At 43.9% G+C, this 22,932-nt stretch overlaps 1 protein-coding gene and 2 long non-coding RNA genes across 4 annotated transcripts in view; all 3 read right to left on the bottom strand.

The window, feature by feature from the left end:
- Positions 1-11,739, bottom strand: part of SLC22A16 (solute carrier family 22 member 16) — a 33,924-nt gene extending 22,185 nt beyond the window's left edge. The window contains exon 1 of the mRNA XM_068677712.1: positions 11,529-11,739. Coding sequence (XP_068533813.1) covers positions 11,529-11,578 — 50 coding nt within the window. The 5' untranslated portion in view covers positions 11,579-11,739. The remainder of the gene's footprint in view (positions 1-11,528) is intronic.
- Positions 11,740-12,022: 283 nt separating this feature from the next.
- Positions 12,023-13,117, bottom strand: LOC137854390 (uncharacterized). The gene is made up of 2 exons (XR_011095134.1): positions 12,340-13,117; positions 12,023-12,213 (listed from the first exon to the last, which is right to left on the bottom strand). It is a non-coding gene; the product is annotated as an uncharacterized lncRNA (long non-coding RNA).
- Positions 13,118-17,937: 4,820 nt separating this feature from the next.
- On the bottom strand, positions 17,938-22,864 carry LOC137854387 (uncharacterized). Of its 2 annotated transcripts, none has more exons than XR_011095132.1 (3): positions 21,917-22,864; positions 21,039-21,099; positions 17,938-19,882 (listed from the first exon to the last, which is right to left on the bottom strand). It is a non-coding gene; the product is annotated as an uncharacterized lncRNA (long non-coding RNA). The 2 variants fall into 2 exon arrangements; XR_011095133.1 differs by having other exon boundaries at positions 17,944-18,981.
- Positions 22,865-22,932: the final 68 nt, after the last annotated feature.

Raw genomic sequence — 22,932 nt, 5'->3', positions numbered from 1 at the left:
TCTCGTTTCCCACTGTTTGTTTACCCCCTGAGACACAGCGATCCCCTGAGACTCCCCTCAGATGTGGTGGTGCTTTTTATGTGGCCCGGCTGTGGATTTTATCTGGAAAACTGATCTCACTTGAAAAAACCATCAGAACAGATGATGATTAAAATAACAAAACCAAAACCAAGCCAGATCAGTTGCTTGATCTAATTTGCTTTCCATCCAGGCAAGTGATCTGCAGCAGTCTATTTGCAAGGTGGTACATCTGGGATTGACACGTCGATGTTAGAGAATAAAAAGGCAGATTAGAGATAAAAAGATAACAGATTAAAAGCAAATATATTAGATTCTCCTCAAAAGCTAATACATAACTTTAAAAATCCTTTCAGTGCATGATAGAGTGACAAGGCTGTGCTGCGATTAGCAAGAGACTTGTACTATTCCTCAGGTTTTACAAGAACTATTTTGACTGTTTGCCTTTTCAACCACCTTGTTAGCAAACTGCTTAGTCAGAAAATACGGCGTGTTTCTGCTGTGCAGTCTAAACTCAACAGGATGGCTTCAGCATTTACTATTTCTGAAAGAATTTGTGTTCAGGGACCACTTTCAGCTCTATATTCCATGCCTTTTTTTTTTTTTAATGTGAAAAAAAGCCATTCAGCATTCTTTCCACTCTAATCCAAAAACCCGTTTTGCACTTACGTACACTTACACGTTTATTTTTTGAGAGGAAAGGAGCTGGATGAGACTCAGGAGCAGCATTTGTGCTGTGGTACAGAGAGGCAGATTTGGAACCAGCCTTAAATACACAACTGACACGGCCTTATTTGCCTTGCAGCATCAAGAGCAAACTTCCTTCCCTCCTAGGTAGGGGTGGTTTAAACTCTGCAAAGACTTGGGCTCAGCCCACATCAGCAAAGTGGTCGTTCCCAGAATTGGTGTTCAGAGGAAGAAGATGCTGTGTTGGATGCAGATAAACACACCAACATGCTCTCACTCAATAGCAGCCACCAAACCATTCTTACCATCCTTTTAGAAATTATTTCCTGAAGAACTCTAACACTTCTATCCCGACTATCATTTCTTTATGGATCTGTATCTAGGTGTCAGATGAGCAAGCTCACTCAAAGTGATGCCAGCCTTTGTTGAGTGGCATGAGGAAATGCTTTCCGTTTACCCAAACAGCCTTTTCTCATACACTTTTTATCCATATGCAACAATTTTACGTTGTCTGGAAGAATCATTAAAAAGACAATGTTGCCAGCTACCATCACAAAGTGGTATCTAAGATACGTTCCCTGTGCTTGGGTTTCAAGGTTTTGCAAGAAGAGTACCATTAATTTTCATACTATCTTTTGGGAATGTTTACCTTTAACAGCAGCTATGGCAGGTCCTTTTTATTGCAGTGCCTATGTAAATGACTCGATATGCACACAAACACGAGAGGAAAACTCTGCTTAAATTAATCCAATAACTACTGCCTCTGAAAGGTTTTTGCTTCTCATGAAGTCTCCTGATTTTGTTTTTATATGTTCTTCTATATAAGTCTGAAATTTAAAGAAAATCAAGATTATTTTCATTTTTTTGTATTGCATTACTTGATTTGAGGTAAATGAATGCATCCCATTACTTATGACACAGTACTCCAAAACATATTAGGAACTCCTTTTTGAATGCTGATTCAAACAAATCACATTCATTTCTAACTTTCTTCAGGTCAACCTTATTTTTTGATGACCAAAGTCAGCACGAAGCACTTTTTTTGTAATTTTTGTGCATTTGCACCCATCCAGGCGCCAGCAAAGCAGCCCCCCAGCTGGCGGTCGTGGCTCCACGTGGGGCTGCAGCAGGATGGATATTGGCTGGAGTCTGCCAATTTCATTCCAGTTACCCACGTGTCCCTTCTGCTTTATGTGTCTCGAGGACATGTACCAGGTAATTAAATTAAAAAAGAACATGACCATGCAGCTTTTAAGTTACTTCAATTTGGTTTGGAATTATTTGGATCGGTGCTAAACACAGTAGGTAACTGTTCAGGAGTAACTGCTTCCAGCTCTGGACTTTGATGCTTCCTTTCCAGGGGCAGCATTTGTATAAACATCTACCATTTAGAAATTCAGCGTGTACTCCGTCTGCATAATATATTAGTAGTGTTACTTCTTACAGGAAAAACTGAATTCTAATATTTTCAGTAACACTGTTTCCTTTTGGTCAGCCTCTTTTTTGGGGACAAAGCCAAACTATGTCCTTAATTCCCTTCTGTGCTGTAGTGTTTCCATCAGCTTACGTAAGCAAATCATTTCACGCCACAATCTCCAAAGTGTCTACTAGAATTTAAATGTTTTCATTGAGATTCCACCCAATTGCAGGCAGAGGCACTACTTTGCTACTAGTAAATTTACTACTAGTAAATCCTATGTTTTCTGCTGTTTAACCTGATTACACCTAGAACTAACTTTGTTCAAACTATGGAAGTTTATTTGATCTGATTTTTTTCCATCTATAAAATAAATATGAAATAAAACTCATCAGTTTTCATATGAATTCTGTGCTTACTTATTTATTTGTTTATGTATTCCTATTGCAAGACCAAGCCTGGTATAATTGAAGGTGCAAACACATGGAGTGAACACTTGCCATTGCAGTGATGAAATGATGCTTCTTAAGAATTGTTTCTTTGGTCCGTATTCACAGTAATGGCTAAGAAAATTTGGATGGAGACAGATCATTTTCAGTCTTAATTCCACATAAATTCTCTTGCCATGCCACATATTGGTAAGCAATAAAGGTTATAAATGTCAATATAGGAAATCTAATTTCTCCCCACTTGGAATATGATTATAGAGTTTCTCATTCGTCACAGGTTTTTGAAAGATCTCATGGGAAAAGGTAAAACAAGCAAGAAATCTGCATAATCAATTCAAGCATACTGGATGTCACTTTCCTAGCATATGTTTATAATCATTCTCGCATATACTAGTATATTCTGAGTTTCCACTTAAAATAATAAAGAATATTAGCTCTACAAATCAAATTATATTTAAATCATTTCTGTGAGTTTCTTTCTTCCTTAATATAAGCAATGATTTTACCCATAACATGACTTTTGCAGCCAAGAATAAGATTAAGACAACCTAGGCCATTTCTGTGCACAAAGCCTTGTATCACCTGGGTAATGGGGCATTTTGCTATCCCTTGCTCCCTTTTAAACTTTTACAGTGTTCTGGTGTTAATTGTGACTTTCAACACAGTGAGTCGTCATCAAGAGCAAATAGAATCACTTCAGATGTAATTAGATACACTGCAGAAATTAAGTGCTAGATAATACAGTGCCTTCTAAAACTTGAAACAACATATAAATCAAAGTATTGCTTGAGGAAAAGCAACTCAATTTCAGCCAGAGATTCTTTGCTGCCAAAGACAACACAGCAAGTTGCAATTCTCCATGCATACAATTCTACGTATGTAATTCTACAATTCTTCAACTTGGAGAAAGGGAGGCAGAGCAATCTGCGGCGTGATATGGTCTATTTAATTTCTGTTCAACTTGTCTCTTGGCTCTTGCAAGGTCAAATGGTCGGTCCCTCCCATGTTCCTATTTCTCAGCCAGGTTATTATCCCCGATGGGCTATCTTCTCCAAGACAAGCCAGGTTATCTCTACACCTACATTAAAAGAGGTTGCTAAGCTCAAGACGACTTTCAGCTACTTTTGCAGGCTCGCAGCTTACCTTCTCTCCAAACCGCCCCTACTCACAGTAAATGTGCAGCCCACTCTGATTAGAAGTCCTCAATCGCTTCTCCCTGGATGGTCATGGGAATCTGCCCCTTAGCAAGATGTGATTAAACGATTAATTCCCACTGGGGAGTTTTTCAGTTTGTTTTGTTTCGCCTAGCAGCCTGGTCGTGAACTTCTGTCCAGTTCTTAGTTCCTTAGACCCCTTCCAGTTTCACTGTTGGATATTGGTTCAGCTAACCTAGCTGTGTCTTCACAGGACAAGAAATATATTTCTGCTTTCTCTCTTCCAAGAGATTTACATCGTTGACTATATAGAATACTATGAAATGTCAGAAGTTGATTTAATAGACCTTGGATATTTGAAATACTGCCATCCATTTTAATTAGACAGAGAGCTTTTTCACAACCTCTCCAAAGAAGAAAAGCCAAAATCTTAACAGCATTATTGATCTTTCCAAAGAAAAGATATTTTCATTAGTTTTATTGGTCATTTGTCTCTTCCATTACTGACAGACTGATTTTTTCTATACTGTTGTTGATTTCTTCATGGAAAGCAGAAACATTTCTATTTCTTCTCATTCGAGGAAGATGATCCTACCACCTTTCTCATTAAACACTTAAAATTAATTTAACTTAAAAACAAAGAAATACAGATGACAGATTTCACTGTTTCCAAGGCCACTTTAACATCTTACTAAACATGTTCTGTAATGTCCTTTTATCTGGTTATACCTCCACAGTAGAGTCAGGTGCTTTCTTTGAGTCTTTCTCTTATGGTAAAAGGGAGTGATCTGGAATAATGCTGTTTTCAAACCTTACATAACTATTTGTAAGAAATATGTGGGGCTCCCACTCTCCACGAGAATCCAACAAAGAAGCTGGATTCTGCTCAGACCTGCCAGGACTCTTCTGCACAGATCTGATTTTGTACCATCCGCATCCATTTAGAACAGAGACCAAACAGAGCTCACTCAGCTCCACTGATCTACAAAGGACCCTGAACCAAACACAAATTCTCCCTCAGAAGGGTGGAGCTGAAACAAGTTGCTGGGTAATTCCCAGCTCTGCTGACCGAAGCCAGTTCCAAAGATCTAAACAGCAGAAAAAGAATCCAAATGGTAATTTGTTTCAGAGTCTGAGACATGAATAAAAGTTATTTTAATGAAATGTGGTCTTATCTGTATAATTTCACCATATATTCAGTGGCTTTGTGTCAGAAAATGCTTTTGGATATTGCTTATCTTATTGCTTATTTGCCACATTTCATATTTGACTTTCTCTCTAGTACTAGACAGACATTAGAATGAAATACTACTTCATAGATATGGTAACATTTACTTCTTGAGCAAAGGCTAAATGAATAGTGTCAGTAATATTTTCTAACTTTTCAGCAAGGACACAAAGATCTATTAGCAATTTAAGAGTTAAAAAATGTACTTTTGCCTACTTTGTAATTTCTAAATGACCGTATTAATCTTCCTTTTTTCCTTTTCATGAAGTCAGCTGCAGGTTTTGTTTCCTCACTTTCCATCTCCTCAGGACCCCAGTGTTTTCAGAATTGGCTTGACCTCTTTACTCTGATCTTAATGCTCTCAATTCAATCTCTGGCCAGAATCAATCTTTCCTGGAATTACCTGCGTTCAAGGAACTGACAGCTGGTATTGCTGACGGAATGCCAACAAGGTGGCAAGCACTGTAACAGCAGTACGGCTGCATATCTGATGGGTTTTCTGCAATCTGACACACAGCAGAGCAATGCAAGGCTCACGGTACCTGCTTTGAGCTGTCTTGAAAGATTTTGGCTAATGCTGTGACGCAGAAAGTGTGCTGCCAGAAGCATCTCCCACATCCCAACCTCCTCGCTAAGCCTTAGTTAGTTAATATAAGTTGGAAGTGAAGAAAGAATCTGGATGTATACTGTTCACTTGGATGCAATATACGGTATACAGTGTGCAATCATACATCTGCAATTCTCTAGATCCCCTTTTCACTCAACGAGGAAGCACAGACAAATCTAGGTGCAGCACTCATCCTGTCCTAAAGCACTCACTGAAAATGAGACAGATGAATTATGCCTATAAAAGGGCATTCTCCCCCTTGACAAGGTGACTAATGCAGGTGTCTGAAGTTTACACTGTACACCTGTAAAGTCAGTGGGATGAGCTCACTAACTTTATTTTATTTACTCTATTGAGCCTTGATTTGAACAGCTAACTTCCCTGTACAGCTAGCACAGACTTATACAGATGGATCAGGTGGGAACCTAGACCCTTCCACATCCCCTTCACAGCTTAGAGAGGAGGAAGATGCAACATGGCTGGAAAAGGCCAGGCTACATCCATCTATGGAGACAGCACGCTGAAGTGACACTGAGCCCCATCCAAAAGTGCAGTGCTGACTGCTCTTTATAGAGCAGCAAATTACTCCCAGTCTTCTGAAGCATCTTTTGGTATTCTTCTTCCTGCTGTCTTATCTGCCTTTTCCTTCTGTTCTCCAGGCCTCTACTCCTGTCCCAGCACCATCGCTGCCTACAAATAACAGGAAGAGGGATCCCCACTTCTCCTCTTAATGAAAACATTTTCTTGGGGAAAGGGTTCAGTCTCTGATCCAATGGATGGTGCTTCTAGATTCCTCAAACCACCTTTTTGTTGCATGTGAACTTCGGAGAAGACCTGGTCTGAGGGAGCTAGGCATTACAATTTGGCTGTCAATGTATGATATGAAGGCATACACCAGCTGTCTAGGTAATTTCAGTATTTTTCAAGGAGATGAGATTTCTCCCCAAGTATGTGGACAGCCTGTCCAAGCAGCCATCATTAGTACCTGTAAATCTCTCTCTCATTTGTCTTCATGCTGTTTCTAGTCTTGCCCTTGTAATAGAGACCTCAGTTGGTATTTTCTGTCTTGCTATTTTTTCTGTATTTCTGAGAAGCTGATAAGCTCATGTTCTTGCTCAGCCACTATAGCTTAATGCCTCGAGCCACCTGAAATGAAACATCAGCTGGGTATGTATTTCAGTCCCATTCTTGTTGCATACAGCAACATGGTAGCACAGGAAATTTCACAGCATGTGCTGAAGCTTTCTGGGGCCGTAGACAAATTCTCTAAATATTCTACTTGAATCATTTCTCTTCCCACAATAAACTGCTCAAACTTCTTGTGAGTAAGCCCTTTCATAAAACATGTCCTTCCCACTTTAGAAAACCTTTGTGCTGTTGAAAATCGTGACAATTATGAGAAAATTACTGGCAGAGCTTTTACAGAAGCAATAGAGCTTTCACAGGAGTGACATATCACGCCCCAAATTACAGAGAACACACTGTGCAGTGCCTTGCGTGTTTAATTTTCATTCATACCATAATATTTGGGGATGAAACAGCTGATCATCAGCTCCTTGATGCGTGTGATAATCGCCTCATGCTGTCATAACTCTGTCCATGCTACAACTTTGTCCAGAAGCCACCCTGGCGGGCTGCCGACATTTCAGAGGTGCAATCTGAATCTCAGCGGCTGGCTTACAAATCTTAACTGATTTACTATCTTCTGTGATTCTACCATTTTCTGGTATCGTGACCTACCTTTTAATTTCCTCTTATAATCCCCTTTTTCACTCCAGACACAGGCAGGGTGAGGTTGCCAGCACACTCGGGTGCAGTACAGTTTTGTCTATACAGATCCTGTGCTAGACTGCCTCAGGTACGACCTGGATCCCAGCAAATGTTTGTTAGCACCTCTTGCAGACAGCACTGCTAGTGATTTTCACCATTACCAAGGAACACTTGCCAGTATCCATCTTTGGTTCTGAGCCCTGAGAATATTGCTACTTTTGCCTAGTCCAGCATAGATAATAAGAGCTTTGTTTCAGCTGCTAGAGCCTGCTCTGTGAAAACACATGGCTTGTCTCACTTCTCCAAAGCTATGATGATGCTATGCAACCAGTGGGATCGAGTAATCTGTGCAAAATATACAGACACCAAAAAAAAATAAAAAAAGGTCAAAACAAAATGAAACAAACAAACAAACAGTTCTTACTAAAATGGAGCTAAATCCACTTATTTTACCCTATGGGCACCTGAGACAAGCACAGGCTGCTTCAGACGTTACAATACAGTACAGTTATAAAGCTGAAGAACTTTTATCAAGCATTTCTGACAAACACCACCCCTGACTAGGAGCCAAAGGAGGACTTAGATTTGAGATTCTTCTCTCTGGCACATTCCAGTAAACACAAACAGCTGTCCACTGACATAGTTTGAAAACCAATTGGCAGATACGTTGCTATAAATTTGTCCACTGCATAAAGTACCTAGCATATAGGGGAAAAAAAGTTTTTCCAAAAGCAGTATCTATACCACCAGTATTTTGCTCACCTTTGGGGAAACTACTCAGAGTTTAAACAGGGATTCACATTATTTTGTTTACAAATACCAATATTGTGTAGGATGCACTAAACACTAAATGTATTAGCATTCAGAAAATGCTTGTAATGTTTCTGTCTTTAAAGTAAAAGCAAATCATGCTCTCAAATGCTGAATATGATTACCTTCTTCTCCATACTATCCTGGAAAAGAAGTGATATTTTTGCATGTGCAGCAAGAACACTTCTCAGCTTGAAAAGTGTAGTTCTGTTGGGAAAAAAAAAATCAAGAAATCTATAAAATAAGTGAATTTGAAAAATCACTGTTTGAAAATATTCTTATTTTCTTTTCCATGAGAAGAAATGAGCGAGCATGTTCTTTGAGATACTCGTGACTCTGGTATTTGATACACACCCAGAAATTCCTGGAAAATTCCTGAAAGTATCATGTACACACCACAGTTTGCAGAAGACATAATCAGATCTCCACAAGAGCTGGAAGCTATGAAACAGGAGAGGGAATAAGGGCATCAGCCTGTAAATAGGAGCCTGGAAAAGTTCTGAGATGTGAAGACAGATGGTTTGGTGAAGGCCTTTAGAATTGAACCAAGAACTCTACAAAGTGGAGAGAAGAGAAACTGTGTTAGCACCAAGTGTTCAAACATTGCTTTTACAGCACTGACCTGCAGGGACTGCATTGCAAACACCCATTGCCTTGACTTTTGTAGAGATTCTTTCAGTCTTTTATTAGCTAAGCATGATCTACAATCTATTTATACACACTAGAAAAGTTCCAGGGCAATTAACAGAAAACACTGAAACTGCTGAAAAATGTGGCCATCTCTCCTGGACTCCGTGTCTGGATGGAACAGGTGGGTACCCTGTCCTGCTTCTCTCCTTTCCCCAGTGCTAATCCCGGTAGGGGTTGCTTCTGATGTCCAAATTGTAGCAGCTCCACTGACCGGGCAACAAGCTCATATAAGGCAATAGCGTGAAGGTGTTAAAGGCTGAAGAAATACACAAACATTTCAGTAAAGATGAAAAGCAGTCATTGCTAATTTGTTAAATAGCCTAACTGCTGGTACAACATTGCATTTATAAAACCAACGTATGAAAATCTGGCTAACGTCATTTTGTTAAAAAAAATAGTTTGAAAGAAAAGACATTTTTTAAAAAGGTTCTAGAAATCCTTCATTACAAAACCTGAGAGGCAGAGAGGGAGAGCCCACAGGGACAGCCTGGCAGGAGGTGCTGCATGGGAGAAGGATGCAGCCTGATGCAGGTAAATCGGGAGCCTTGAGGTCCAGCAGCTCATTAGAGATGAGGCCTCTTGAGGCAGACAGGACTTTTTTTTTTTTCATTCACCTCTGCAACAGCGAGCAGGGATCTCACGCTCCAGAGACAGACTCAAGAACAACGTTTAAAACAACCATCCTGAATTTATGGGCCACAGATGCTCCTCATGCCTGAATTCAAAGATGGGCTGCAGGGGTGGCCTCTGTGCAGAGCCCAGCAGCTGCCCCAGGTCAGATCAGAGTCAGCTCTATCCAGCTCCAAAGGTACCCCCTGTTCAATTTTTAGTTTTGTTTCTCACCATCACACTCTATTTTAATTAGCAATCAATTAAATTAATCTTCCCCAAGTGGAATCTGTTTTGTCTGTGACAGTAATCGGTGAGCAGCCTCCCTGCCTCCATCTCAACCCACGGCTTTTTTCATCAGATTTTCTCCCCCCTGCCTTGCTGTGGAGTGGCAGTGGGCACGTGGTGGCCAGCCAAGGGCAGCCCTGCAGGCAGGCATACAGTCTGCCTGTAATGCAAAGGACACGGGAGCTGCTCCACTTTCATGTCTGTCCACGCACGTCTCGAGACCCCTCTGAGAATTACAGCATCACTGAGACTTCTGCAGGAGAGTCTGAGGGAAAGCAAGATGTTGTCAGCATACGTGTGAATGGCAATTCTGCAAAGTGGAAGGTTCACACATTGGATGTAGACGTGCAATTATGTACATGTAGTATTATAGCTATATATATAATGCATACATGCTCTCTCCAAATATATATTTATATAAACAGCTGGCCATTCTTTACTGCATCTGTCAGAGTTTCGGATAATCAGAACAGTCCCCAAATGCTTGGACTGCTCAGAGTGCTTGGACTGCTCACAGTCTGGCTGTGGCAGACCCACCAGATCTATGCGTAGTGCATGGCTTGCACGAGCCTCGTGAGAATTGCTTGAAATGAAGAAACTATTGATTGCCTGTGACTGTCACAGTGATGCATAAATGCAAACTAATCAGAACTTGCTGCAGCTACATTTAAGAATATGTTGTAGCAGACATTTTATATGTAGCATTTATCCAGCAGTATTGAAGGAATAAACAGTTTTTTTACAACATTTTAAAAGTAAGTTCATCCACTATAACCCACATTATGTTTACTTTTAGTGTGTGGTGTTTGGAATCTTGAACAGCCATGAGGACAGCATGGACGTGCGTGTTTCAGCAGTCTGCAGTTCATTGAAAGGTCCTAAAGTGAGTTATCATTGTAGAATTATTCTCCCTTTAATTGCAAAACGTGGTTTTATCAGTACTTCAGACAGAGTTTTCAAATTATCTCAATTAGGAAAACTACTTCATTAGAAATAATTACTTTCGTGTTATGTCAGCATTCAGTGTCAAGCGCTTGTTTTTCACAAACAGCATGCAAGACAGAAGAGCAACAGCAAAATAAACAGTTTGCTAGGAATCCCCTCCTAGCTCACACACAACAAAATATTTTTGTTGCTGACCCAGAACGGATCATGAATGAGATATTGTTCAGATGGCTACGCGTGGAGATCACAACTTGGCAGGTTTCATTTTAAGCTGAGATCCCAGTTAAGCAAAGAACAAGTCCTTCCATACTACACAACCACGGAGGTTATTGATACTGACACTGCTTGCACGTGGCGCTAGGAGCCTGGGCTGCTGCGGAGCACAGGTATGTGCTGCTACCATTAACAGGAGCTTCAAGGCTTTGCTGAAAAGGCTGCTGCCTGCCCCTGATGGGGAGCAGATCCCCACCGTGGTGTGGGCTAGCCTGCTGGCGACTGAGCCAGAAAGCACAAAGCTGTGGTTCGCAGCAAACTATGACACGAGGGGCTGCTCCAGCAGGACACCCCTGTGAAATCCACACTGCTCAGTGCATCAGGACAGCACCCACGGAGGGTCACAAGCCTTTCAGTCGTGTGAGTTGTGCATGCAGAAGTGTCATCTCCGTGTCCAGCGCTTCTTTTCCATCACCTGCCCTACCCACAGCCTCACCCCCGCGTATCCCCTGCAGCCTGCGCACCCCACCTCACAAACCGAGGCTGCTGTGTGCACGCAGAGGAAGACCTGCCGCGTGCATTTACCACAAGTGTGCGTGTCTGTGTGTCTGTGTGTCTGTGCCCCCGCCCGCAGCCCCGCTACCTGCCGAAGTGTCCCAGCGAGTCGAAGAGCCGCTCGGAGCCGGGAGCCATGGCGGGACGGCCGCAAGCCGCGAGCCTTCAGCGCAGCTGCCCTGAGGAGACACCGGGAGCCGCCCGGCCCCTGCCCTCCGCCCCCTTCACGGTCCCGGCCCCGGTCCCGATCCCGATCCCGGTCCCGGCCCCGGCGGGGCCCCGCTGCCCGCCCCGCCCCTGCCCCGGGCCCCCCTCGCCCTCACCCGGCCCGGCCCGGCGCAAGGTGGCGGCTGAGGGGCGCCCGCCCAACGGTCGCGCCCCAACGGTCGCGGCCCGCCGCCAACCGTCCCTCGGCCGCCTTCACCCCCCCCCCCCCCCGAGCAGGGAGCCCCCAAATTGAGTTAAAGGAAGCCCTGAGGTGCCTTCAACCCCCGCCCGAAACAGGCACACGATGTAAAACGCTATCAGCATTCAATAAAAGTGAAATATGGGTCCCATGTAACACGGCTGTCACTCGCAACCCAATTTAGTACGTTTTTTTTTTCTGACATTTTTTTCACGTTTTCAAATAGTAAGGTTTTTTTTCACCCCCCAGAGCACGTAATTTCCCTTCTCGGTTAGACCCAGCCACGCTCCGAAGTCTCCTTCAGAGCCAAGTGCCCCTGCGGCTCGGTGAGGCGAGACCCATCTCCAGCTCTGACTGGGCTGCTCTCCTGAAAAACAGGAAGAAAAGTAAAAAAACAAAACCAAAAACAGCCCAAACAATTCCGTCTTACCATATTTGCATTGCATATTTTATTATTTTTTAGGAGGCGCAGAAAAATCTCCACAGAACAAACCCAAGCAAGCGCCACAGCTGCGGCTCTGCGCGGGGCAGATGTTCGTGCTACGTGGTGGCGATCTGTCCCGCTGCAGACCTACAAAAAGCAGATGTTTGTCGGCCCCCTTGGCTCCGAGCAGCTCCTGAGCAGCCCAGCAGTGAGCAAATAGCACTGTACGCAGCCAGGAATCTGAAGAACAGGGCCAGGAGAGGATTCCTCCTCATAGCTACTGTGGTGTATTCCCCCCATCCCACACAAGCTTTGAAGCATCGCTGCTTGATAATCTCTCTGTACATCTTCCTGCATCTGCAACAGATTTTTTTAATACACAGCCTGGAGTGTGCTGCTGCTACCTCCTTAGGGTACGGGAACCAGCAAGTCCAAGGACTGATTTGTTGGTTTGTGGTAAATTTTTTATTTGTATTTGTTGTTTTTTTTTTTTACCTCAAAAATATCAACATTTAACTTAATCGACCTTGTTTTTCTCTGGAGAATGTTTTTCAGGTCGAAGTGGTACGTGCTGGAGTGCAGCACTGGTACTTTCACAAAGCGTTTCTTTCTCCAAAGAGCCACACTAGTTAAATAGTTATTTGCAAAGCCAAACAGCAACGAATAGTAAACACTCTGGCTAAATATTGCATTGCTGCTCTTCTGCCTGGTTTTAGTGTCTTGCCTCCTACAACAAGTAAATTCATTAGGTTTCAGCAGGAAGATCTTTTTTTCAGTGTAAAGGTCAAGCAGGAAAATAAGAGAGAAGTCCCGTTCAGCACCATTTTTAAACCTAAAAACATCCAGAGTTCTCCCTTTGCAGAATCTCTCATGGACATTCCCGCACACATTTCTCTCTATGCCTGCATCTTTGCAAATATCATGACTTCACTGCCTGTATCAGGGTAAAGATAGGAAATTGGAAATCTCTCCTGCTGAAGTTAATACCAACTCCCCCATGTCTGCATTTCCAAAAGTTATTAATGTAATGTCTGCAATGCCAGCTCTCTTAAAAACGTGGTGGTCACATATTCACCTCCCTTCTTTCAAGCCTCAGAAGATGCACTACATGCTTTAAGGCTGCCTTCCCCCTATCCTGTTACACCAGTGCTACATGAAGCAGTAACTGTGCTTTTCGCCACTGTCACTCCTCACCAAGTTGGTTTTCGCCAGAATCACCTAGAAACAGTTACAGAGGTCCTTCACTGGCTTTGTTCACAGACAATACATGACTTTCTTTCACTTTTTGCTGCATGATGAACTCTCGTGCTACAGAACATACAGGGAACATCTGAGGAAGAAACGGAAGATGTCTGTAATTAATATGGTGTCAAAACGAGACCATCCACATCCACGCTCTACTTAGAATTTTAGGGATTTTGTTAGCAGAAGGAACTGAAGGCAGTTTGTGATCCCTTTCCTACAATATCTCTAGAAACCACTGGGATGGGATGATTGAGGGTGTTTGCAACACTATCCAGGATATTCCAGAGGTTTAAAGTGTTGGCTTTTTAATCCTACAAGGGGAATATGCAGCGGCTCATCTCAAAAAAAGAACTTTAGTTACAGGTTTAACCTCATTTCTGGCACTTGCAAACAAGTTGATGTTCAACAGAGGCATTCAATGTTGCACAATCCTTGAGGAAGAAGTGATCTTAGCGACTCATAATGGGAGAAGAGAAGGCTTGCAAAATAATCTCCCTCGGTTTGTCATTCCCACATGGAAAAATCAGTTGTCTGCTGGTACAGAGTGTTCCTGGCCTCCCCTTCTGTAAGTCAAATTACAGTGTCACCAAAATACGGAATGTGTATCGGGAACATGCCTCTGGTGTGAATTTACTGCACGTGTTCCGATGCGTTCATACATGCATGCTGAGCTTCAAATTACAGCTGAACCCCAAATACCAAAGTGGTGTGGCCAGTAGGCAACTGGTAGCATCACCAACAACTTTTGGTAGACACAGCTCTATTTAAGGACTCATTACCTAATTTCTGACCCAGCTGTTTCCCACTCCTGACATGGCTTGCAACCCACAGATGAGGTATTACAGGGAGCGCAGGAACTGCAGCTGTGTCAAGCAAGCAAGAAACACAGGTCTAACTATTGCCACCAGCACTCAAGCACACAGGTAGAGCCCATCCCTGAGTGGTCTCCAATGCCTGTTTTTGTCACACTAATGAAAACCAGACAAAACCAAACCAACAAAACCACTGAAATTAGCCCTATGATAGTTTGAACATAACATTCTCCCCAACTGTTTTGAAGTTACCTACCTCTGTTCCCTTCCAAGGAAAGCCAAGCAAGGGACTCCTAGATGTGCTCTGGACATCTGCAAGGATACGTTTTATCTATGACCCTTCAGTGTGTGCTACTTCAGCTTCATATTTTAGATTTTTTCTTCCTCCACAGTACTTATAACTCTGTGATATCTTTAAGACAGAGTTGTTCACGGGTGCCTTATAAAAGTCAGAGAAATCTGGTAGACATCTTAAAAAATGCATCTTTTAGCAAAGTTCAATGTAAAGAGGTTTCCAATTAAACATAACATGGTACACTCAAAATCCCAAGTCTCTAATTTTGTTTCGGTTATTATTCTCTTAATGTGTTTCTTCCCTTCCTGTGAGTGGAGGGATCACATATTAACTAGGGCACAGTATCAGAAAGCTTCCACGGGACACAGGGCTTAGTGGCAAGGTCTGGGCAATATTTTCTCCAGCTCCGTGTGCTCCAAGGTTTTCAGCACAACTCCCAAACGTTAACGTGAGACCAAGAGAGTGACAGCTCTGCCTTGTGAGCTCCACAGACAGCAGAACATTTGCTTGCAACAGCAGTGTTGTCAGGGTTATAAAATTGCTCCCTGCCACTCCATATTTAACAGGGGAACAAAAAAGGCATCCTTAGGATATGCATCATCTAGAATATCCTGCACTTCATGCTAGAGAGATTTTGCTGGTTTGTACTTCTTACAGTTTTTTATCCACAGGAGGACAGAAATGCAAGGTATTGGGAGGAAAATGCTTGCAAGAGGGGGAAGGGAGCTCACAGTTTAATTCTGTAATCTCATTAAAGGTTAAATAAAGAAGTGAGTAAAAGTTATGCTGCATTAAACCTGAGCAAGGAAAACATACAAGTACCAAGAGGTTCTTTATACTATCAGAGACTGAGATAAGCCAAAAGGTAAAAGTTAAAGGCAGATCTACTGAAATGAGAAAAACAGGTCCACGTCCATAGCAGAAAGTGTAACTAATAATTGGAACCGTGAACCAAAGGAAGTGGTGGATTGTCCAACCCTTGAAATTTTCTATCAAACATCGTCAAATGAGATGTTTTTCTCTTTTGCAAGTAGGCAGCTACTCTCATATGTACAGATCTTCCCTTACTTATGGGTATTCCATTACACGGAGAGCAATGTGTCAAAACAAGTCAGTACTAAAACAAATTGAAGTCTACGTCCTTCACTATGCAAGCCATCAGCCGTGCAAGTAGAGCCTTCCAGCTTGTGAATTTAGTGAGAACACTGAAGAGAGGACAGCTTTGCTGCCACTGATTGATGAGTTAAACTGGTTGATTGGTGGTGCTGGCAATGACCGAATTCCTGTTGCAGCTGCAAGGCCGATACATGGAGCTGGCTCTGAGAGCTGGAGTGTCTCCGGGACCTCACAGGCAACCGCTGTGGTTTCTTACCAGTGCAGAGCAAACACGGCCGGCAGCGTATCATGTTAGCTTGAACTATTCAGCACAAATAACCAAGGACTCAGTCAAGAGAGATCTGACAGATTTAGATGGAGTGACTGAAGATGATACCAACACCAGCTGTCTGCTTCGTGGGCCTCTACTTGATGCCTCAGCGAATATATGGTCTGTGAAACAGGCTGGCTGAGGCACAGATTTCATATTATTTGGCCCTGCCTATGCTGGCAGAAAGGTGGGTTGGACCCGAGTGCCAGCGATGCCTCAAACCGCTGCATTTTGGGCTCCCAGCGCCAGTCTGTTGGTGGTCTGCAGTAATGAGGATGTGGCAGCGCAGATTTCAGAGCAGGAAAGACGCCAAGCACAAGCGCCTCGGGGATCTGGAGTGCACACTGTGTGCGCTGTGTGCTGGGAAACAGCACCCGGGCTGACGCAGCAGACAGGCAGAAATTACGCTCTGCACATCAGTAGGAGCTACTTATTCCCTCACGTACAATGACTTAAATGCAATCGTGAAGAGCAATGAAGCAAAATGGTTTGAGAAAAACACTTCCTTCTTCCAGGAAAAGCACTAGAAATGAGAGGTGTGCTTTGCATGTGTTTGACAAAAATCCGACAGAGGCTGTACGCCAGTAGGCAGCCAGGTAATGTCAGGTGCTCTCATGAATAATCCATAGTTAGAGGCAGAAATGTTAGGTAACTTTGCCAGCAGATTCAAAAGCTATTGCTACAGAGAGTTAGAGAATCCTGCACACCAATTAGGGGCACAAAATGCTGCTGATGAGTTTGTATTCACTGCACTGATTGCATTTAGGCTATGAGGAGGCGAAGGAAAAAGAAGCTGCATCTCCAAAGACACATCCAGGCAGCCCTCAAGCCTGAGAATCCAATCTCAGGCTGACGTTGGCCATGTAAACACTTTAAATCTTTAAAGATTACTGCGAAACTGAGGCAGGTAAAATCCACAAATGGCTAGAAAGCAAATCCAAAATCTAAATATTGCCATTTTGTCTGAGCACAGCCCCACAGAAAACCTCATGCAAGTCCTGTTGCAACAGCCATCGCTTCTAAAGAGATGCAGAGCGGCTGCCCTCATCAAGCAGCGCTCCAGATGGGTTTCCCCACACAGAAGTAGTGCAAGTAAAGCCGGAGCAGATGAAGACAGTGCCAAAGAGATGCTGCACAGATGGCAACGCTGCAGCACGGACTTTCCAGAAGTCCTACCAAGCGACAGCCTTGTCTCTCCTCAAAGCCTGTAACCCTACAGCGTTTCTGCTGTCTTTACGAGGGTACTTTGCTTGCCCTTTGACACACTTGCTCCTTAAATCCTGCAGTGGAAATGAACTGGCTTACACTGATTTTTTTTTGCAGGTGTTTGTCTCCCAGTTGACCCAGTTTGTCTTTTACTGGATGTGCTGTGTGTCGCAAGAGCGGAGCGAGGCAGGTGTGCTCAGAAAGCTCTTGCCAAACCTTTAGGATTAACAGTTTGTTTAGTATTCCTCCTACGGCCCGTCACGCTGGCCTGTGTGAGATTTCAAGCAGAAAGCAGCAATCACTTAGCATGCTGCCGCTGTTACTGTTAAATTCGTTTGGCTGACTTGAGAGGGACCGAACGAGGTCTGCCCATGCTCAGGGACTTCGAGTCCTCCTGAGGCAGTTATTTTCAGGTCCTAAACATCGTTTCTGTTCAGAACAAATCACCGAGGGTGCACAACTGGATTTTCCAAAGGATATCGCCAAAGCACACAAGGCTTAACATAAGCACTTGATTTCAAAAAAAAAACAAAACAAAAAAAACCAAACCAAACCACTTGGTATTTTGACACCTGTAATACAAGCAAGTCAGGAAACCAGGAGAGTGACTTTGTGCACCAGCTGTCCAGCTTGTGCTTCTCTGAGATTTCCAGGTGTGCAAACACAAATTGTCCCAGCTCCGTTACCCCTGGCATAAACTTGGGTGGAAGAAACTTGAAGAATCAAGCCCCCCGCTCCTGTTGCTGCTTCAGTTCAGGTGGAGAAAATGGGCAGTGTTGTGAAATGAAAGAAGCAAAATAATGAGGCTCTGTATTATTTATTTATTTATTTATTTTGAGAAATATCAAATTATGATCAATGTCAAGCCCACAGAAAAGAGGGTACAAACTCAGCTGGTTTTGGCTTTGGCTATGTTACTGAAGTCCCTGTTCCAGCAGGCTGTGCCCCTTCCCTGGCAAAGCGCCCTCTTCTTCTGTTTCCTTTTGTGCGTCCACATAATTTCCTGATTATGCAAGTGCCCAGCAAAAACAATTCTCCTGAAAATGAAAATCAAGGCAGAACACAGGACTGAGCTGGTACAGGAGGTTTCCGTGTCATCTGCCTGTCATGCCACAATGGAGAGCTGGGCAGTCTGAGTTCGAGAGGACAATATTTGAGCGTGAGGGTGAGCAAAAGCATAAAGAGCAGAAGCAGGTGATGTTCCAGCTTTCTCCTCTACCCTTTTCCAGTACAGCTCCTGCTGGACTGCTAAAATTTCTGTGATATTCCCCAAGGGTTTCCCATGTTTTGGCTTGTAAGTTAATGTAAGTTAAGTAAGTTAAGTAATAGGTAATGTAAGTTAAAGTTAAGATGACACAATTAAAAGGGGCTTAGAAATGCCCTGTCGATATTAAAGCAAACTGAGCACGGAGGCAGGAGGGCACTGAGATACTCCCCAGAGCCTGGCTTCTCTGCCTAAACCAGGAGAAGTGCCTGCAAAGGGATTTTTCTCCTTCAGCTCTGTGGCATCTAAATGGAGCAGAGGAAAATGAGCTGCCCCGAAAAAAAAATAAAATATACCCCTTCTGTTTGGAAAGCAAGTCTGGTCCATTTAAATCACTAACAGGGCTATTAATTGCATGTTATTTTTAGTGCTGATGGTGATGTGTAGACAACTAAGAAGCAGCATTCCCATGCATCGCTTGAAATAAGATCTCCATCAGGATTTGCTAACGCATCTGAAGGACCTGTCAAAATAACAGAAGCAATATTTGCATTTGCTGACAAGATTTGCCTCTTACGAAGATAGGGTTAACGTGCCTAGCCACGGTTCTTGGCTTCACAGTTACTTCACAAGAAACGCTGGGGACATCGGGTAGGAAACATATCTGGAGGCTGAGCTTACCAGTTTTCCCAGATGCCGCGAGGATGATAAAAAGAGGCAGGGAGTGCTGAAACATCTCAGCAATCCATTTTCTTGCTAACACTGAGTAATGCCATTTTTTTCTCTCTGTTAGAAAGATAATAGACCTTTCCTGCCTCCTAGTTCTGGAGCAAGTCCTTTTAAATAATTTAAAGGGAAGCCTTTTTCTACCGAGTTTCCGAAAATGTGCAAGGAAACGCTAGGTAAGATAACTCTGATAACCCTTAATTACACTGTATGGAACTAGATCCCTCCTAGAAATCAAGTAGGTAATTATAACCTAAACCGTAGGAGGCACATTTTTAATCCTAGCTACCTGGTATAACAACATCAGTGCTACTTACATGGATGTTACCAGCACAATAATATGAAATCAATCCTCTGCTAGCAGGGAAATCGTTTGGATTTGTAGCAGAGCAGCTGAAAGCAAGTCAGAGCCTCATTTATTGAGCTTATTCACTTCCAGGGCAGCCGTTGACACCAGGGTAGCCATAAACCCTCGTGCTGTTGTTAACCGAATGAGCAAGACTTTCAAATGTATTTCTATTCATAATTTTACAGCTTGCTGTTTGAAGTCACAGTAACACCAACCACAGTGATGGATGCTCACTGAGAGAGGGACACGCACGGAGTCGACAAGCTTGGTGTGAGAACCTCAGGTGAGGCACACTCTTGTGCCCGAGAAAAAGATGTCCTGACAGCACTCTCCAGACTATTCTTCCTCCCTGCATTTTGAAGCAAGGAGGAGAAGGAGAAGAGGACAAAGCTTAAATTAAGAATAAAAAATCCTGCAAGGCAAATGGTAGTGTTTCAGGGTTGTGTAACTGCTGAACTATGAGAAGCTTTAGGTAAAAGCCATGGACTGTTTTCAAAGCAAATCTTACCCAAGTGGTCATGCCCAGCGTGGAAGCTCTGATCAGCTCCTCTCTCTAGAAAGAGAGCAGGGCATGGCTGGCACTTCCCTCATAAGCATATATATGAAAAATGTGTCAAAATAATTTCTAGCCTACAGCTGTCCTTAGCTGGCCTCCTCAAAGATGGAGATTTTTGGAAACATGGTGAAGTCCCAGCTGGTCATCCCCACGTTACCTAGAAGTGACAAAATGACCCTGTTCCTGTATTACATATTTAGTTTCTTCTTCACTACAAGAATCAAAATGCTTGCATATTTTGTTTCCAACTGTTGTGTACCATCCTCATGTACCAGCCAAACCCCTGTGCTTGCAGGGTGCGTGAGTTGGAGACATGGGCATTTGTTAAAGTGTCTCTCTTTATATTTATGGTCCTGCATTTTTCTTCTGCAAAGGAGTGAAGAAAGCTTTATTAATAAGGTGTTTTGAATGTTGATCTGCTTGGCACAATCAAGTGGGCAACTGAATCCAAAATAGTCACTGCAAAATATATTTCGGAACATATTTTCCCTCTGATCCAACATCAGCAGTTGCCAACAAAACAGTGAAAGATGGCTGAGGCGCAAATTTTCATATTAAAAACAAGGTTTTTTTTTCGGTTGTTGGGTATTTTCACAAAGCCTTTCTTCAAAGTTTATGTTGTAGAGCTCTTCAGAGAAGCCCGGGATAACCCAAATTCTCAAAATAATGCCTGATTTGTTGATGCCCTTGAAAGCCTGCTATTTTTGTTTTTCCTTTAGAGGGACAGTGAAAGTGAACTGCAAAAAAAACCCACTTGTGCTGGAAAAAATAACAAAGTGGACGTGGACAAGCATTCACAGTGCAGTTCCTGGGATACCAAAGGACTTTTTCAATGTGTAAGGAGCACAAAGCTGGAGCTAAGTCTCCCTCACATCTCACAGTAGTACAGGGGGTGGGGGGGAAGAAAACAGTAAAGAAATGTAGCTGTAGCCCTGAGATCAGGCATTACCTATTTGCAGTTCTCATCATCTTCGTTTGGCTCCAGTGAAGATCAGTCAAAGCAAAATAACCTGAGAATAACAAAAAGCTTAATGGTTGTAGCAGCAGCAACCTGGTGAAACGCACCTCTGTCCTCCTCTGCTCCTGGGAGAGGCAGGAGGCTGCTTCAGCTGCCCTTGCTGTGGGGTAGGAAAAGCTTTGCTGCACTTCCCAGGTTTTTTTTTTAGTCCATTGAAACCCAAAACGTTAAACTGTGCTGTGACAACATTGGGGGAGCCCCCAGCACTTCCCGCTCCCTCCTGGCTCAGCAATTGCTCCTCCAGCTGCCCGGCACAAGGGGCAGCAACTGCTCGGGCAGCAGGTTGTTAGTCCCTTTTTCGTCCCTCTTCCCTTTGTGGTTGCAGCCCTGGTTGCAGCCTCTTGGAAGAGTATTAGGAGACGGTTTAGAGCAGACCCTTAAAAGTGGCAATCAGAAGCAAAGTCAAGGTTTGGTAGAGCCCGGTGGTGTCTGGGAGGTGATCACATCCTAGGAGGCAATGTGACCTGCCTGCTGGGTGCTGGTGTTCCCAGCAATTCCTCTTAAAAGAGTGCAGCAAAACGGATCCAGGAAACTTGGGAAGAAGCAGCACATCTCCTGTGCACCTTTACTGACACCTGGCACCAACGCAGGCACAGCGTTGCCTGCCCACACTGAAACCTGGCTGCTGGTGGCAGCCTTGCAGCAGTGATCATAAAGATCAGCACAAGCTTCAAACGAAGAAGCACACGAGACCAAAGAACTGCAGGGTGAGGAGGTGCAGAGCAGAGCTCTGAGCTCCTTTCCCCCCTCCCTGCAACATTTTGCACAGGTGCCTGGCCAAAGCACGGCCCACTCCCTCATTTCATTACCTGCTGCTTTATTTCACCGTCATCCTTTTGGCCGCCAGTAGATGGTGATGGTTTATCTGCATCCAAGATGCAAGCACACGTCGGGGAGGCAGGGAGGCAGCATTACAGCCTGTTTGGGGAAAGACTGAAAAATGAAAAAGAGCAGATAAACCCAGGAGTCAGGCAGGCAGTCTCCAGGCAACCTCCTGCTTTCCCAGAGCTGCAAAAACTGCAGCTTTGACGACGTCCTCGCTTCCTGGTGTGTTAAAAGGAGCACGTGTGAGAGGGCCTGGAGGCCTCGCTCCTCACGGACACCTTGCAGTCTGGAGGCCAGAGAGATCAAGCAAGTGTAGGTTTTGCTGAGAACGCAGACAGCATCCATCTCCATCTGCAACGAAGCAAGATCCCGGAGATCACGAGAAATAAACCCAGCAGACCTAGCTAAATGCTGCCTGAAATTTGCAACGGCGAAACTCTCGCCATTCCTGATGGACTGATACGTCATTTATTTCGGGGCGAGGCTGCCGTGCTCACGAGCTATATCATTTTATAAAGAAAGAGTGAAGCAACAGATCCATTTGACAGAAAAAATCGGCCCGGAGGCAGGTTACGGGGAAATGCCTGTGGAGAAATTGCGGCCTGGGGCTGAAGCAGCACCTGCTGTGCCCATCGTTAGCTAATTACCTTGGCCCCCAGACCTTTCCTGGCCACAGGTCCGGCCCCAGCCCCTCTGCCTGCCCCTTTCAGCTGAGAAAGCACTCACGGTGCCGCCTCAGCTTCGGGTTTATTATTAATGAGCAGCGTCGCTCTGACACGGCACCTACAGGCCCCGGCCACCCAGCAGAGCCCCGCGCAGAATATTAAAATGCTGATTTCCCTCTCAGATGAGGCCTCGCTGCTGCCTCTCTGCTCATTTGCTTGCAGATGCTGTCAGGGCCGTGCTCCCTGCAGGATACATGGCCGAGGGTGCCGTTTTCTTCCACAGAGCGTGGCGTGGCCGCCCATACAAAGTTATATCAGGGTACAGCACATTTCTC

The sequence above is a fragment of the Anas acuta genome, chromosome 3 (assembly GCF_963932015.1).
Source record: "Anas acuta chromosome 3, bAnaAcu1.1, whole genome shotgun sequence".
Lineage (NCBI taxonomy): Eukaryota > Metazoa > Chordata > Aves > Anseriformes > Anatidae > Anas > Anas acuta.
The sequence above is the reverse complement of the archived record's forward strand: the minus strand, read 5'-3'. Positions and strand labels throughout refer to the sequence as shown.